This window comes from Adiantum capillus-veneris, chromosome 4 (genome assembly GCF_014529385.1).
Source record: "Adiantum capillus-veneris isolate H3 chromosome 4, ASM1452938v2, whole genome shotgun sequence".
Taxonomy (NCBI): Eukaryota; Viridiplantae; Streptophyta; class Polypodiopsida; order Polypodiales; family Pteridaceae; genus Adiantum; species Adiantum capillus-veneris.
In genome coordinates this window covers 685,411-702,699 of record NC_140934.1, presented here as the reverse complement: position 1 = coordinate 702,699, position 17,289 = coordinate 685,411, and the positions used below count along the sequence as shown (strand labels likewise).

At 41.6% G+C, this 17,289-nt stretch overlaps 1 protein-coding gene across 1 annotated transcript; it reads right to left on the bottom strand.

The window, feature by feature from the left end:
• Positions 1-12,963: 12,963 nt before the first annotated feature.
• LOC147458596 (pentatricopeptide repeat-containing protein At2g40720-like) lies at positions 12,964-16,154 on the bottom strand. Its single transcript, XM_086510052.1, has one exon. It carries the CDS (start codon positions 16,085-16,087, stop codon positions 13,655-13,657), a length of 2,433 nt encoding a protein of 810 aa, XP_086366178.1. The 5' UTR covers positions 16,088-16,154; the 3' UTR covers positions 12,964-13,654.
• Positions 16,155-17,289: the final 1,135 nt, after the last annotated feature.

Below are 17,289 nucleotides of genomic sequence, written 5' to 3'. Positions count from 1 at the left end.
ATTATTTTGAGCCATTATGGCCACTTTTGTAATGTTTACGGGAACTTCATATTTTAAGTCGGCAATTGTATTTTGGCCAGAGATGCTTGTTCGATGAGCAAAGCCAGCTCACAATGTTGTAATTAAGCTCTATAGAAACCTAGGGTCATTTTGATCGGACATTAGGTTTTCTAAGGCTTAGTATATAAGCCAAAACCTAAAGCTTTGTAAAGGGACTTCTAATAATCTGATCTTCTGTGTCGTTGGGAGACTGCAAGAGAGTGAGAGAGTGTGTATGTGTGCTATAGAAGCTACGGTGGTCGAAATCGCAAACGAAGAGCAATAGTGTGTAACTGTTGTCCGTATTTGCATTTCAGCATATCCACGCGATCAGAGCGAGTAGAGCTACACATTAGGCGCTTTAGTGTTCGAAAACGTCGACCTGCAAAACCCAGCCCAGACATCCTACGCGTTTTCTCTACGGAGGGTATTGGGTAGGTTTTTTTGGTCATGGACCTTAGGGAGAGTGGCCTATTGATGTTGATAGGATATCCCTCAAGTTTCATAACGTTTTGAGAACGTCTAATGGGCTTTTGGCTTGCGGTAGCATCATAGGAGACTCTCACATTTACAAAACCGATGGCATGTAGATTTGATATCTCTGTAGGAAGTAATCATTAGTCGGTCGAGTAGAAGTTGACACCCTTTGCTTGCTTCGTGACGCGCCTGCGGGTAGAGCTCCGTCCTCAGGTGACATTATATGTTAGGTGAGTTCTCGCTATGCTGACGTCCGTCGCAGCGTATCCGTCCAACATTGGCGCCATTGCCGAGGACAAGGGCCCTAAGTAGGTGACCGAGACTAGTCCTTGAGGATAGAGGTCCCTCTGGCTTGCCAGAGTATATTCATACATTTAGATAGGATCAGAGGGTGGTAGACTCTCTAGGTCTTAGGAGGAGTCTAGGGAGCGTGTGTCTAGGCTAGATCTTCCGTCTTAGGTAGTATTAGGTAGTAGTAGGTTGTGGTGTAGAGAGTAGGAGTTGGAGTAGTAGATGTGGTGGTAGGTTGACTTGAGAGTCCATGTGAGGCCAGGAAGCAACCAAGACATCAAAATCACCATCTCACATGATGAGTAGGAGTAGGGTAAGTAGGATATCTTGATTGCTGATCTAGAGTACTTTATGCATGTCTTATTTGCTGTTACACTCATCAGAGAAGTGGAAAACGCTAAGTAGGAAAGACGGTAAATTGTGTTTGGAAGTTGATTTGAAGTCCAAAAGTTTCTGTGATTATTGCTGAGAGCTCTACAGAGCATAGGGAGTACTACTACCAGAAAAAAATTGCATTTTAAGACAAAAGACATCCTACGCGTAGGATGTCTCCAGGGCACTTTTGGCAGGGAATTTGGGGAAATTGAGGTTACCAGTGGGTTCAGAGGGTAGGTTTTACCCTAGTAACATATTGACTTGAGTGTTTTTCCCTATTTTTGTTGACCAAAAGCCAAAAGGCAGAATTAGAAAACGTAAAATTTTAGAAAGGCTTAAATTGAGTGATTTTTGCTTTTTTTTGCAAATGTGAAGCATACTTGCACTTGCTGAGAGCATAAGGAAGCATCAGAGACACTTCAGTCTAAAAAAATAAGCAGTAGACATCCTACGTGTAGGATGTCTACAAGGTGATCTGGGCACTTTTTGGAAAATTTGAGGTTACCAATGTGTTTAGAAGGTAGGTTCTACCCTATTTTCAACTGGAAAGTGGAAATTTGACCAAATTTTGACACATTAAAGCCAAAAGACGAGAATTGCCAGACATCCTACCCAAATTGTGTCCAAGGCCTAATTTTGAGACCAAACCATAGGATGCTCCATAGGCATGTTCTAAATGTTGTATTGAGTGCATGTGATAAATTTCATCTCATTTGGGTCAGTGAAAGTGAAGATTGAATAGACTTTAGTGTTTTTGGACAGACAAAAGGCAAGAATAGCTAGTTTTGAGATCTTTTGACATCCAAACTCAAATCTAAGCATACCATTGGGTTGCTAAAGACTAGGGGGATCTTTGGTCCAAATTTGGGTTCATTTTGGGCAAAAAGACATCCTACGCGTAGGATGTCTACTGCATGATTCTGAGACCAAAATTCTCCTGTGACCATACCATGCTGTCATATAGCCTTAGATAAGCCTCCTAGGAAAATTTGGAGTTGATTTGACTTGGGAATTCATCAAAACAGACATCAGGTTTTTGGAACAGATTCTTGATCATTTGACCAACCTATAGGTGTCAGAATCAAAAAGTAAAAATAGCTGTGAGTTTAGCACATCAAGGGAAAGCTACAGTGCAAGTTTGAGCTGAAACAAAGCAAAAAGACATCCTACGGGTAGGATGTCTCCAGGATCATAAAGTGGTCAAAATTCTATTGTAGCCATATAGGGAGGTTCTAAGTGTCTCAAGGATTCCAGATCTTTTTTTCAAAAGTGAATTTGGACCTTGTTTGGCCTGTTTACCAAAGCAAAGACAAGAATTGTCAGACATCCTACTCTTGGAGTGCACTAGAAGCTTATGCAGCCCAAATCTTGACCTATTGGCATCCAAATTCAATTCTAAGCATACCATTGGGTTGTTAAGCACTAGGAGAATCTTGGGATCAAGTTTGGACAAAATCTGAGCAGTTAGACATCCTACGTGTAGGATGTCACCAGCTTGATTTAGGACTCCAAACCAACCTATGAGCACACCACTATGATCAGCACATCAAGAAGAAGCTGGGGTGAAAATTTCAAGTCATTCTGAGCAAAAAGACATCCTACGCGTAGGATGTCTCAAGGCCATTTTTAGGTCCAAATGAAATTCTGATCATACCATTGTGTTGCTGGACTTAAAGGGAGTCTCTGGACCAAATTTTGTTAAATTCTGAGCATATAGACATCCTACACGTAGGATGTCTCTAGGCCAGTTTTAGGGTCCAACTGTAGTGTTGACCATACAAGAGTGTTCACAGTGTCACAGAGATCCCAAATCTTCTTTTAAAATTGAATTTGGACTCATTTTGACTATTCTAAACTGCATTTCACTATTTTGGCCATAACTTTCACAAACGGTATCGGATCGGAAAATTTTTTATATCAAAACGTAGCCTGAGAGCAACTCTATAGATCTTAGAGCAAAACTTGAACTAAATGTATGCTTACGGCAACCATTTAGTTCAACTTTGAAAAAAACATCGTTTAAAGCCTCAAAATGCATCCGGAAGTCAGGAGTGTCTAAAACCGATAGTTCGAAAGAATTGTGAGAAAACGGTCACGGTTTTTTAAGACTGCTAAGTTAGCAGATTGAAATTATCTTTTGGGATAACCGTTGGTCACCCGCGGAAAGGTGTAAAAGTTAACTACGGCCTACTGTACGTCCATACACAAATCTGGTAGCAGTAAGACCATACACAAGGACTCTTGATTTTGCAACAATAGTCACAAGTTTTGGAGAACTTTAACACAAGATTTTTGATAGCAAATCACTGGGACTTGTGCATAATTCTCTTGTGCTAGCTTAAGTTTAGTTCAGCTAAAAGCAAACTTGAAAGTCACTTCCGAGCCCACAGAACAAGTGTGGCCGTCAAAGGCACATCAAGAATTTTTGCATTCATTGTGAAAAAGTTTGCCAGCTAAATAGAATTTTGTAGATTGTGTGCTAAAGTGAACACAGGTTAGCTCGACTCAAGAATCGCTACAAAGGGAGCAGTCGTTGCAGTATAGTGGTAAGTTGCATAACTTATCACAGTGCTTCCACTAGATCGAGGCCTGCTAAAAATCTCTAGGCAAAGCAAGTAGCCAGACAAGACAGTATCAACCTTGGCAAGCAAGAGAGCTGAGAAGTTCAAGCAAAGCCCAGTTCAGAAAACTCAGAGATTAAGGCATCCACAAAAGCTGAAGGACCTCAGACCGACACAAGGGTGCTAATAATTTTTATTAGCATTGAGGCAAGCAATTAGAGCTATCACTGAACAGGTACAACAAGGGAGTCAAGACAAAAGCAATGGCGTCTCAAAGGAATCAAACCAGCCGAGATGAAGCTTCAAGTACATCCACAGAAATTACAAGAGAGCAAATTTGGATCTATCTGATTGGCACTACAAAGGGTTGCCATGCTATGAGGATGTCAATCGGAATTTGTACATCAAGACAAAGAAAGATACAGAGGAAACTCGAACATCTCAATATGTGGAAGTTGAAACAGCGAAGAATGTACTACACCCACATCCAGATTTCATGGAAGACTGTCTGGGATCAATTTACATGAGGCACGAAAAATACCTCAACAATGAGATAGAAATGTTGTACAAAGATCCAGATATCTACACATATCCTCCAAGTAGTTTTCTGTACAAAGCACAAGATGGAAAACGGAAAATTGGTACCCTCTATATAGACGAAGACGGTCGATACTACAGGGCTGTCACAAGTCATGAAGTTCCTGTAGAAAACAATCATTATTTTGCAGCAGAAGCGTTTGGCTCAAGAGGAGAAGACTACATGTCTAAAGGTGGTAATGTATACCATCTCGTCATGGGTTTACCTCTAACTACGCACTTGGAAGAATTGACACCTACAACTGTCAATGCAGAAATGAGTGACACACCACATGACATATAACAAGGCATAACACAAGACACAACATGGAAAGACACAACACAAGTCTCGTGCACCGCACCAGCACAAGAAGTACCAGCTATGAATGTAGCACAACTTCAAAAAGAACTAGCTCCGTCTCAAGAGCTACTTAACAAAGCACAAGAAGTCATATCATCAAGCATTGAACAGATGCCAACATCAGATATGGAACCCTCTTGGATGGGGGAAGTTCAAACTCAACAAAGAGACCTTATATCTTCAAGAGTGGGATTAAGAAGTCCAACTTTACAAGAAGCAGTGTCCTTTTCAGGAGCCCAAGTGGAATTTCAAGAAGCATTGGAAGATGCCGAGCCGGAGGAGAGACCACTGGAAATTCACAATGCCCAATGTAAAAGGTCAGGTCAAGATGTCATTGTGGTTGAGAAATACAATAGGCACTATGAAATAGCCGATGTGAAAAATATGGATGAGTTTAGCAATTGTGGTCAACCTGTAAGTCACATACTTGGACCCGGTCCAAAATCGCCATCCAAGGAAACGGAAAACAAAGATTCGGTTCGATCTTCACCCTCAGTGCAAAACTCGCCAAAACCAACTCGGAAACATAGCCCTAAGGCTATGCAGAAGCCCCACGTCAAAGACCATATACTGATGGAAGAATTAGCATTACAATTGCTAGAAATCATGGATAGTGATTTGATCTTGTATGCAAGCAATAATGGAAGCTATTTTCAGCTTCTCAAGGACAAGACGATGAAGGATAAAGAGACAAAGCCAGTGGATACACCTAAGTCAGTCGTAATCTATAGGTTCATGCATGCAAAGAAGAGGTCATATCTGTATCTAGATACCACAGGAAACCATTATTAGCAGTATTATGGAGAGTTGCCTTGCCCAAAGGGTGCACATGTTGAGATAGCAACATATTGCGACCAATGTGCCTTTGGTCATTTAGTGAAGGACTGCCCAGCAAAGCTCTACATGGAAAAGAAGAAGCAACAAGCCAAAAGAAAAGTTTAGACAGTGACAACAAGGGAACGGAAGAAAGAATCCCCAACAAGATCTCCAGGAAAGAAGCAGATCTTGTCACAGAGCACAAAAGATAGGCTCAAGACACAGTTGCTTCAAGTCAAGGGTGTCAACGACATTATCATAGAGAATCAGGCTTTCAAAAAAGATCAATTGAATCATCTAATTCAATATCTCTTAAAGAACCTCAGTGAGGACAAGTCAAAGCATCCACAAGGTGATGAAGATGAAGCTCGCAGTTCAAGGTTTGAGAGCAAAAGAAGCCAAGATTCTGAAGATAGTGAGCCAACACAAGCAGAGGTGGCAGAGGTAACAAAAAATCTTAGTGCCACGTCACAAGTGGAAGACATGCAAATAGAATCAATGGATGAAGTTGAAAGTCTACCAAATAAATTCTCTATTGTGGACTCTTCATTGGGGATTGAACAAATCAAAGAGTATGAGAAGCTAACAGAAGATGTAACTGAAGACATGGAATGCACAGAAGAACAGGAAATGACTGATTCCAAGATTGACTACCAAGGACAAGCAATACAGGATATGAATGAATATTTTCGAGAAGAGACTCTACAAAAACCCATGGAACAATGGAAACCAAAGGCCACGGTGACCATTGCATCAGAAGAAGAGAGTCAACCTCAACATCATGCTACACAATATTCAGAAGATTTCCAAGAAGAAAAGTCACCATTGAATTACCTTCAAGTGCTAGAAGCAGTAAATAGTGACAGAGAGCTTCTGAAATCAAGAGTCAAGGCGTCACAGTCAGAAACTAGCAATGAAGACCAACAAGCTGCTCAGACTATAGACCTTCCCCAAAGCTATAGATCAGAAGATAGTAAGCACTTGGAACATGCTACAACCAGTCAAATGACAAAGAAGTTCAACATTCAAGAGGATGACAAAGCCTTCAAGGCACAAAAGTCTAAGAAAAGTACCGAAAGCAACGAGGACATCAGTTACTTGGCAGCCAACAAGAAGATTAAATTCTTGTTGGATGTGCATGAGAAACTGAAATTCAATTTTACAGCAGAGATAGATTGCACTGCCACGACTAATGTCATGTCTTATGGGTTGTGGTTACTTCTAGATAAGCCAGAACTGTATGAAATTCAGGTACAGGTTCCTATATCACATGGAATAGCCGTCACAAGTTTAGGGATTGCAAAAGCTACCCTTAAACTACGGTCAAAGGTAATCAAAGACAAATTCCTAGTGGTGGATTCCTCCAAAATGAGTACACATTTGATTTTGTCCCAACACTAGGCAAAAACATTGGCAGAAGAACTTGAATCTTCAATGATGGTCATCACGACTAGCTCTCAAGAAAGTCAACCTACGACCACTCCAAGATTATTGGTTGCTGACAAAGGAAAAGCTAAAGTTAGCACACAAATGTCCTACCAACACACGCATCCTCTTAAATCAGAGTCTTCAATCCAACAAAAAAAAGTTCAAGATAGAGCTTCTATATCAACTGACCACATGCTTCGACATGAAAGGCAGACTCCAAAGAAAACCTTTCAACCGAAATACCCTACACTGCGAGATCACCGCCGCCAAAGGTTTTCAACGGTCTACATTAAAGATGAAGAAATTAAAGTCAAGGACCCAATATGGGTAAATGATCCTAGCCAATTGACGAAAGGTAAACACATGGGATGGATAGCCTCCCACTACAACTTAGCAAAGCAAGGCTATTATGAGGGTCAAAAGAATCTTTGGTTACCAAAACCACAGACTTCGGCTTATGCGGTGGATACAAGTTTCAAAAAGCACCCCCAAAAGAAACAAAGCTCATATTTATATCGCCAAAGGAGACCAATCAACAAGGCTCGCCAAAGGTACACAGGAAATTTCAAATCTAGCTGGCGTTCATACCAACATAGGACTTCATCGGTAAATAAATGCAAAAATGGCACTCTTGTACATCTCAATACGACATCAAAAACATCATGGGAAGTGCCATCTACAATTCTTCAAGCACAAGGTTACTATCAAGGAAATCGGAGAATCTGGCTACCAAAGATGCCAGGTAAACATTCTTCAATCCGACGACTTCAGCATGAAAATAATCGCAATTTCACGAAAGGCAAAATCAAGGACAATGTCACAGTCAAGGCAAAGGATATCTGCAAAGACACGCTAATCAAACGATACAGATACAAATGGGTGCCAAAAGAACAACACATACCGAAGAAGATTGAAGTCATCTCTGTGTAAATTGGAAAAACGATTATCCAAAATCAATAAAATTTGATTTATAGGCTTGTATTGATGTGATAGACATGTGTACATGCTCACTTGACCAAAAAGATGCAAAAAGTTGTCAGTTATAAATAATCGCAATTATTTACATCTACCCATTTTTCAACTTTTTTGACTAAGTTAGCATACCACTAGTTTCATCATGTTGTAATAATCCCACAAACCACATTTAGTATGTATTGGATCATTGGATTGAAAATTGTGACCAAATTTGCAAAGTCAGTCTGCGGACAAAAAATTGATGACCATTTGACCAAAAATAGTCCAAACTTTATGAAACTTGGCTGGGGATCTTAAGCTGAAGTGCTTAACAGATCTGTGTCAAGGTTGGGACAAAAACTTGTAAAAAAATAGCCAAAGTAAATAATCACGATTATTTACATCTACTTCAAAAATTGACAATCTTGCATGTTTGAGCATACCACAAGGTCAAGCATATCAAGTAGACGACACAAATCAATTTTGGTGAAATTTGGATCACAAAAGTGAGACTTAAGCAAGATTCTTCAAATTAGAGTTTGCGGACATGAAACAGTTGATAAACTTGAACAAATTTTGCCCAAACTTGTTGAAATTTATCCAAGGACCTCAACAGGTTGTACACTTGGAAAATCAAGCCAAAAAGTGTAAAAATTTGACAAAAGTAAGTAATCACGATTATTTACTACTGCAACACAGAGACACCATTTTTTACTTTTGAGCTTGTAACAGTGTTAGACCAACATAATACAAGGCCACCGGAAAATTTTGGATTCAATCGGATCCAAATTGGTACATGTTCACTCAGTTTTTGAGTTGCAGATTAATCCTTTGATTTTTTGTCAAAGTCAAGTTTGAAAATTTCAATTGTTGACTCAATTAGCTCGATTTGCAAGCTCTCAAGAAATATCAAGACATGATGGACAACGTGTTACGGAGAATGGAGCGAGCCAATCTTCTCAACCAAGGGACCAACAACAACAAAAAGAAATTTTGACAACCAAGGTCACCCAGGTATGGCAAAAGAAACCAACATTGCTAGTATGGTCCTTTACAAATCCTCTCTTCGAGGATGGGAGTTTTGAATTTCAAAACCTATTCTTGGTCGAAAGCTCCCGAGAGTAAGTCAAGTCGCCACAAAAATCATGGCATAAGAGTCAAGAGTCGGACAGCTGATCCACTAAATGAGCAAGCATCATACCCAAGCTTCATGTCTTAATATTTTTTGTGGTCTATGAGTCTAGCTATTTAGATTATAGCTCAAGCTGGAAGAGTTGAGCATATTGTAAAATGGAGTCGCTCATGTTGGACAGGTAAGCAGAAGAGTCAAAGTCTAACAATTTTAAATGGTGGAGTGGCAGAGTAGTCCAGAAAACACTCACGTACATGAACACAGTGAGGAGAGTGAAAAAAAAACCTCGTCGACAAAAACCCTTCTTGTGAGTAAAAGCAGCTCTTGAAATCAAATATATTTTTGCTTCTCTAGCTACGTTCACTCCTGGAAGCACCCATTCAAACTCCTCTCGCACCGCATATTGTTTCCTATGCATCTATCTGTGCAAGCATTATAATGTCCCATCATTGGACGTTTACATTTGACACGATTTATGTTCCACCCATGCACTTACACAATAAAATGACGATGAAGAAGCGGTAACAGGTTTCATAAGCATTTTCTCAACCAAAATGACTCTGACTTCAAGCTACTAACACTTATCCAATGTATATCAAGTCAATAATAGTAGCCATACGGCCATAAGTACTTTAACTCAACAAAACTCGGTTACATCAAACATAAGTACATATAGCCTCACATTTAATGATGACTAAAGGCATTTTTTTCCCACTGGGTCTTTCCCTTTAGTCCTATCCAAGTATCCAAGACCTTCATTTTGTAATATACGCCACATTTTATTTTTACTATTTTTCTTCTAAAAACACAAAACAGCAGACCAACGACATCCCCAAACAACTACATGCTCATAAGCTAGAAAATCAAAGGGGAGCGGCCTAGAAAAATTCAAAAAGGCTTCAAGTTTACAGGTACACGTGCAGGATGACACCCAAAGAACAAACAATCCAGAGCTGCCAAGATAAAGACTTGCTGCAACAACAAACCTCACTCGATTTATTCACGCTACAACAACAAATCGGAGGGGGAGAGCTATGGCTTCAACTACACTACATGTACAAGAAAAAGGTACCTCTACAACATACAAAGCATCTGGTAGAAGCAACTGCAACAACAAAAGCTTCGACCAACACCAAAACATGAAGCACTCGTCAAGGCCTTTGTAAACATAGGGTCTTGTCGCGGACGACAAGACTTCGGAGGGGGAGAGTGTTGACAGGTCAACCTTTCAACAACGCTTCCACAAAGATTCCATGAAGATTCCTCAAAGATTCTCATAACATTCCATATGAAGATGTTGATGAAGTGATGAACATGAAGATGGATGTTGTAATGTGAAGACACAAGCTCATCAAATATCCCGTTATTATTATTTTGAGCCATTATGGCCACTTTTATAATGTTTATGGGAACTTCATATTTTAAGTCGACAATTGTATTTTGGCCACAGATGCTTATTCGATGAGCAAAGCCAGCTCACAGTGTTGTAATTAAACTCTATATAAGCCTAGGGTCATTTTGATCGGACATTAGGTTTTCTAAGGCTTAGTATATAAGCCAAAACCTAAAGCTTTGTAAAGAGACTTTTAATAATCTGATCTTCTGTGTCGTTGGGAGACTGCAAGAGAGTGAGAGAGTGTGTATGTGTGCTATAGAAGCTACGGTGGTCGGAATCGCAAACGAAGAGCAATAGTGTGTTGCCCATGAGGAGAGCTACGCGTTGATGCTTACATCACGCACGTTCGTCTGTGTTTTGGTAGATTCACCCGCGAGCTACTTTTGGAGTTTCGGTGAGTAATTGTTGTCCGTTTTTGCATTTCAGCATATCCACGTGATCAAAGCGAGTAGAGCTACACATTAGGGACTTAAGTTTTCGAAAACGTCGACCTGCAAAAATCGGCTAGACATCCTACACGTTTTCTCTACGGAGGGTATTTTGGGTAGGTTTTTTTGGTCACGGGCCTTAGGGAGAGTGGCCTATTGGTGTTGATAGGATATCCCTCAAGTTTCGTAACGTTTTGAGAACGTCTAATGGGCTTTTGGCTTGCGGTAGCATCATAGGAGACTCTCACATTCACAGAACCGATGGCATGTAGATTTGATATCTCTGTAGGAAGTAGTCATTAGTCGGTCGAGTAGAGGTTGACACCCTTTGCTTGCTTCCATGCGCCTGCGGGTCGAGCTTGGTCCTCAGTTCACATTATATGTTAGGTGAGTTCTCGCTATGCTGACGTCCGTCGCGGCGTATCCGTCCAACGTAACACAACGTACATTTCAGGTTGATTTTTTGAATGGAATGACCATAGTGTTTATTTATGATTTCATTTAGAGTTATTGTTACTCCTTTTGTGTTTGTTTCTAATCTTGATCTCATGCCCTCTATGCCAAATCAAATATTCACTACATTTATGGCATGCTTTGCAAACCAAACAACAACAACCTCTCCAAAGTGACAAGCAAATATTTACAATGATAAGTCATGAAGGTTCGTCACTAATACCTAAATTTTCATGTCTATGCATTTGTCTAGACCACACACTAGACTACGGGATAGGGCACGCCTTCTGTTCTTTATAATTATTGAAGAGACATAGTGTTAACTCTCCACCATGCTTCTATATAGCACTTTTGCATGTCTTGCACTATATGGTCTATGGTTATTATTTTCTCATGTCATGGTGAAAAGTTTAACTAGTCTCATGGTTTTCATTGTAGCTTGTGACAACACCATATTCAACATTGCACACTCAGACGAGACATTTTCTAATTAACAAATCAGTAGTTTATTTTATGCATTTTGATATCACTTGATGCAAATTACTTCAAGGACATGTTTTCTTTGATTGTAAATATTTGATGGCAACATTTATATATGTTTTCTAGAGACATATTTTTGCTCCTGCAATTGCAATCACGTTTCAATATTAAAAAATAAACTCCTACAGCACGACCAACTGCCTTACTGTGGTTCCGATCACCGAACAATGCATGCCATGTTGTAGAAACCCTGATTTCTATTGAAAACCCTAATTTTTTAAAATTATCAAAATCCAAACTCGTTCACATAAATATGTAAGGCTCATCAAGAGGATGAACTTTGACTTTTGTTACACTCCAAATTCTCAAAGGTTGAAGAGATCTTTAGAGGCCTTTGCAACATTAAAAAGCACAAAAAAAACTTGTTCTTAAAGCTTTTTAGGGCAAAAATGAACTCCCGTTTCTTCATCTCCTCCTATTGTCATTCTTCTTCATCCAGTTCCACAACTTGTGGTTGTAGGTTCGTGCAGGACCAATTTGCTCGTCAGGAGGGCAAATGACTGAAGCTCTGACACCACTTATAACGAGAGGGTACCATGTGCCGATCGAAAAGAATAGCCGAGAAACAAACATTTAACCTTCAAAACAACTTGCACACACACACACACACACACACACACACACACAATCCACTTGAGACATGGAGTGACGGAGTTCCACTCCCAGAAAGCATTGGCCCCAAAACCTTGGTGCCCCTTTTGGTATGTCTTCAATGCGGTAAAAAGGGGCACGTCTTCAATGCGGTACAATTCAAAAAGCTAGCCCGCAATCTATAGAAATCTTTACACTACCATGTCATCATCCTTCTACTTTATTAGGTCCAGATCTAGGATGTTACGACTGATGTGTTTGTCCCTTATTGCTATTAAGCTTTCAAAGTCTTTTCCATCTTACTACTTCTAATAGTTATAACTTGTGTGTTCCTTCTAGCTTTGGTACCATGCTGACAGGCACTCCTGTGCTTGTGCTGCCACAGCTCAAACGAGTAGTCCATGTGGTTAATTGCAAGTTGTGGTGAGATATCTCTTAATCAGGGCACAAGTAGAAAGTGCTCTATCTATTAATGCTGCTCATCATCACTGTGAAAAATGAGCTATTACTTGACTTTGCCATTGAAGAGCAAAACTCTGTTCCAATAATGGCCAAAGTTTGTGACAGACCCGTAGCCATCTCTTGTTAACCATACTTGGTAAGATGATTCAAAGCTCTAGCTGAACAAGAGCCTTCAACTTGTGCGCCAAGTGCTGACGGAGATTATTACAATAGTGACTTAGCAGCAATCACATCAAGTGCTGGCTTTGTAACTTTTCTCCATGGTCAGAGCATAAACAGAAATATCCCTACTTGCCCCGCATCCATCCATCTCTCTCTCTCTCTCTCTCTCTCTCTCTCTCTCTCTCTCTCACACACACACACACACACACACACACATTCATTTTCAGAATGGGAAGAGAGAGGAGGGAGAGGAGAGTGCTAGTAAGGCTCTGGGGACAGGTTCAAATTTGAGCCTTTCTTCCACCACCAGACAAACACTGAGCCTTACGTTTTGATCCAGAACATGAAGCATTCCCCATAACACCTAATCGTCTCTAGGGCCCTGAGCAGCTTGAAGATTCTCTCTCCACTTCTTAAAGCTACACCAACCAGCGTATCACAAGGCAACAGCTGTATTCTTGTTTAAGGCCACTCGTTCACTCTTACAACATAAGGAAGCTGTGTTACCACTCACAAAGATGCCATCAACTAACTGGGGGTTTCTCAGGAGTCAGCCTCCATAGTTGGTTCGGAAGCAGTGAGTTGCAGTAAGGATGAATCAAGTGGTACTACTCAACATGCCTTTAACAACGGATGGCCAGGCTGAAGCTTCAGACCTTTGTCCAGCATCCTCCTTATGGTTCCAGCAGCATCCTCCTCCATACCAGCACCAGCATAAAGGTTTGATAGAAGCACATATGGTGTAACATCCTCCGGATCCATCCTAAATATATGCTCAGCAGCATCTTCACCCCTCTCTACATCTACATACTGCTTGCAAGCATTAAGAAGAATCAGCCAGGAAACAGATGTTGGTTCTACTGACATCTTTTTCATCCAGTTCTCTGCCTCTTCTAAGCACCCTGCCCTTCCGAGAAGATCTATCATGCAGTTATGGTGTTCCACATCCGGTTTCAGGGCGTAGTCCTCCTCCATTGATGTCAAAAATTTACTAGCTTCACGAATGAGACCAGCATGACTACATGCATAAAGTATGCTGAGAAAGGTGACTTTATTTGGAACAACTCCCGCTGCTCGCATTGATGGAAGCAGGTGAAGAGCAGCTTTTGCTTGCCCATTTTGAGCACATGCTGCAGTTATGGTGTTCCAGGAAATTATGTCCTTGACAGGCATCTCTTGGAACATCCTCCGAGTCTCATTTACATTACCACATTTGGCATAAGTATTTAAAAGGGCATTGCCCAACTGAAGATCAAGGACACTGAATCTTTTTTCCATTCGTGCATGTGTCCACTTACATTCAGAGAGGACTCCGTGGTTTGCGCATGCAGAGAGGACACTAATATACGTGGGCTGTTCTGGCAGCACTGCTTCCTGTTGCATTTGCTCATACATCTGAAGGGCAACTTTTCCACCTGAATTGTCTGTATTAGCTTCGATAAAAGCATTCCATGCCACTATATCCCGCTCACACATCTCATGGAAGAGCAAGCTTGCCCTCTTCAAACTGCCACAGTTTTTGTACATGTTTAAGAGAGAAGTTGCAACAACAACATTGCACACTAGCCCCACGCTTAATAGAGAGACATGTGTCTGTTTACCCTCCTTCATTGCAGAAGGGCTTGATAACGCTTCAAGAACTTGCACAAAGGAGATTGCATCTGGCAAAGTTCCTTCATTAAGCATTTGCTTGTAAATTTGCAAGGCCTCTTTGTCATGTTCATGGTTTGTAAACACCTGAATAATGGAATTCCAGGAGATTACATCCTTCTCAGGCATGTCTTGGAGTACCTTAAACGCCTGATTAACGCTCCCACATTTCCCATACATGGTTATGAGAGCATTACACATCACAACATCCAAAGGTGATGTGGCATCCAATGGTAAGTCGAAGGATGCAGCCCGAGCATGCATTGTGGCACCTACTCTCAGAAGCTGGGGAATATCACAGACACCAAAAACACTCATGTAGATTAGTTTGTTTCCTAATGCCCCCTCTTGATGCATTTGATCAAAAGCTTGGATAGTGTGTGTGATCAAACCATGATGAGCGTATGCTGCAATTATAGCAGTCCACGAAGCTGCTTCAAGTTCATCCATACTTCTAAAGAGGTGATGGACTTCACTAAGAGCATTGCACTTGCTGTACAGATTGAGAAGAGCATTCATAAGAGAAGTACTAGATTCGAGGCCGGTGTCTACAATAAAAGCATGGACGCTCATTCCATCGATTAGGTATCCCTGACTAGCACATGCAGAAAGAACACTAAGAAATGTCACATCATCAGGGTCAATACCAGTGAGTGACATTTCGCTAAATAGAATCAGTGCGTTTTTTGTGAGCTTCTTCTGCGCATAGACAGCAATCATAGCAGTCCAAAGCACAGTATCTTTGTCAACTGTGGAATTGAACACTTCTCTTGCACATTCAACCTGGCCATACTTTCCGAATAGTTTGACAAGTGATGTGCCTACTAACAAATCCAATTCGTTGTCGCTTCCCACAAGTCTAACAAGCAATTTGTCGCTTTCTGCTGTATTGGTGCATGCAGGGAGTACGTTCATCAGCAAGACTCTGTCTGGCAAGATGCCCTCTTGCTGCATTTGGTCGAATAACTCAAGTGCAAAAGAGCCATGTCCCTGCTGAACATATGTTTTGATCATGAAGCTGAAGCTGAAGACATCTCGCTTGTGCATGCCCGCAAAAACGCAGAATGCTGTTTCCAGCTCGCCACAATTGCCATACATTTGAACAAGGAGGTTCTGGAGGAAGCCACACCAAGAGAGCCCGGTTTTGGTGATGTGATCGTGGACACTCTGCCCGTCGGAAAGGGAATTGGAGACGGCGCACCATCGAAGGACGGCTGCAAAGGAGACCTCGTCAAGGAGGGCGCCGACCTCTTGGAGACGAGAGAGGGTGTCAGCAATGGAGGAGTCGTTACCTTTATCATCGATTAGTACCTTCAGCTTCTCCTGCGGAACGACGCATCGCAGCTCCTTCGCCAAAAGTTCCCGGATGCTAGGCACCTCAGGCTTGGGAACCATGCCCAAGCACCAAGCACCAAGCTCCACCTCATGTCTCAACTTGAATGTTTACTATGCAAATTCCTCACACAACGTCTCACACCATATGCGTAGCTGTAATAGGCTAGGGTAAAGGGGCCAATAGCATGCCTGGTTCCAGTCCAAAAACAACGCGGCAGGCCCCTTACTTGTACAAGTTTCCTCCAGAAGAAGAACACAAGCTAATGGATGGTGTACTGGTTAGCCGAGAGGTGGGTGCAATCCTGATCGTCCGATATCAAGATCGAGCCTTGTTGGCCACAATGCACTATATACACCCCGCGGCGTCTCCCTTTCCATGGTCGTTTTTGTTACACATGGAATTTCGAACTGTGTCATACCGCTTCTGTGTCGCACCATTCAAGTTGGCCTTACTATCCTAGATAACCCTTGTGTTGAGCTTTTGATCGCACCCTCCCAAGCTGAAAACTGTTTTGTACACTGAGTGCAATTCTTCGCCTTCCTTAGGTGGCCGGCTATTGGCCCCTTTACCCTATGTGAGAATGTGATATCAAACAATGTCGGTCACCTCTCGAGTAATTTTGCCAAGAAAACACACCTACCTCCCCGCAGTTCCAAAGATCATGATTAGCCTTGAGAAGTTCCCACGCTGATTTTTCCGCACCATGGACCACTACGCCCTTCCCCAAGAACCTGTCATGAGAGGATTCCACCATATTGAAGTCACCTGTAAGAAGGACCTCACCTTGAATATGGTCAAGGTCTTCCCATAATTGCCTCCTTTGAGCAGTAGACCCCGCAGCATAAACTGACACTATGGTACAGTTAGGGATGTTAGACAAAGGGACCGCAACCCAATGATCCCCTGTATTAGCTGCATCCACCCATTTACTAGGGATACCCAGGACCGAGCCGCCTAACCCTCTACAGTGCAAGCAAAGCTAGGTTGGATAGAACCTATGTGTCTCTCTCCCTCACTAACTCGTTTAGTAGGGTCAAAACCAAAGTCAACTTCAACTCCTGTCTCTCCGACCATTACCCCATCATTACCACTATCGACCAAAAAGGCAACAAAATAAGAAATCAGTGGTTTCACATTGATCCCTCCCTATTCAAGCTTCCCATGGTTCAAGAAGCGGTCCTATCTATCTGGGCCGGACATTTTTCTAGATCTTCTAGACCAGTTGCTGCCTGGTCCCTAGCAGTAAAGGAAACACAGAAGG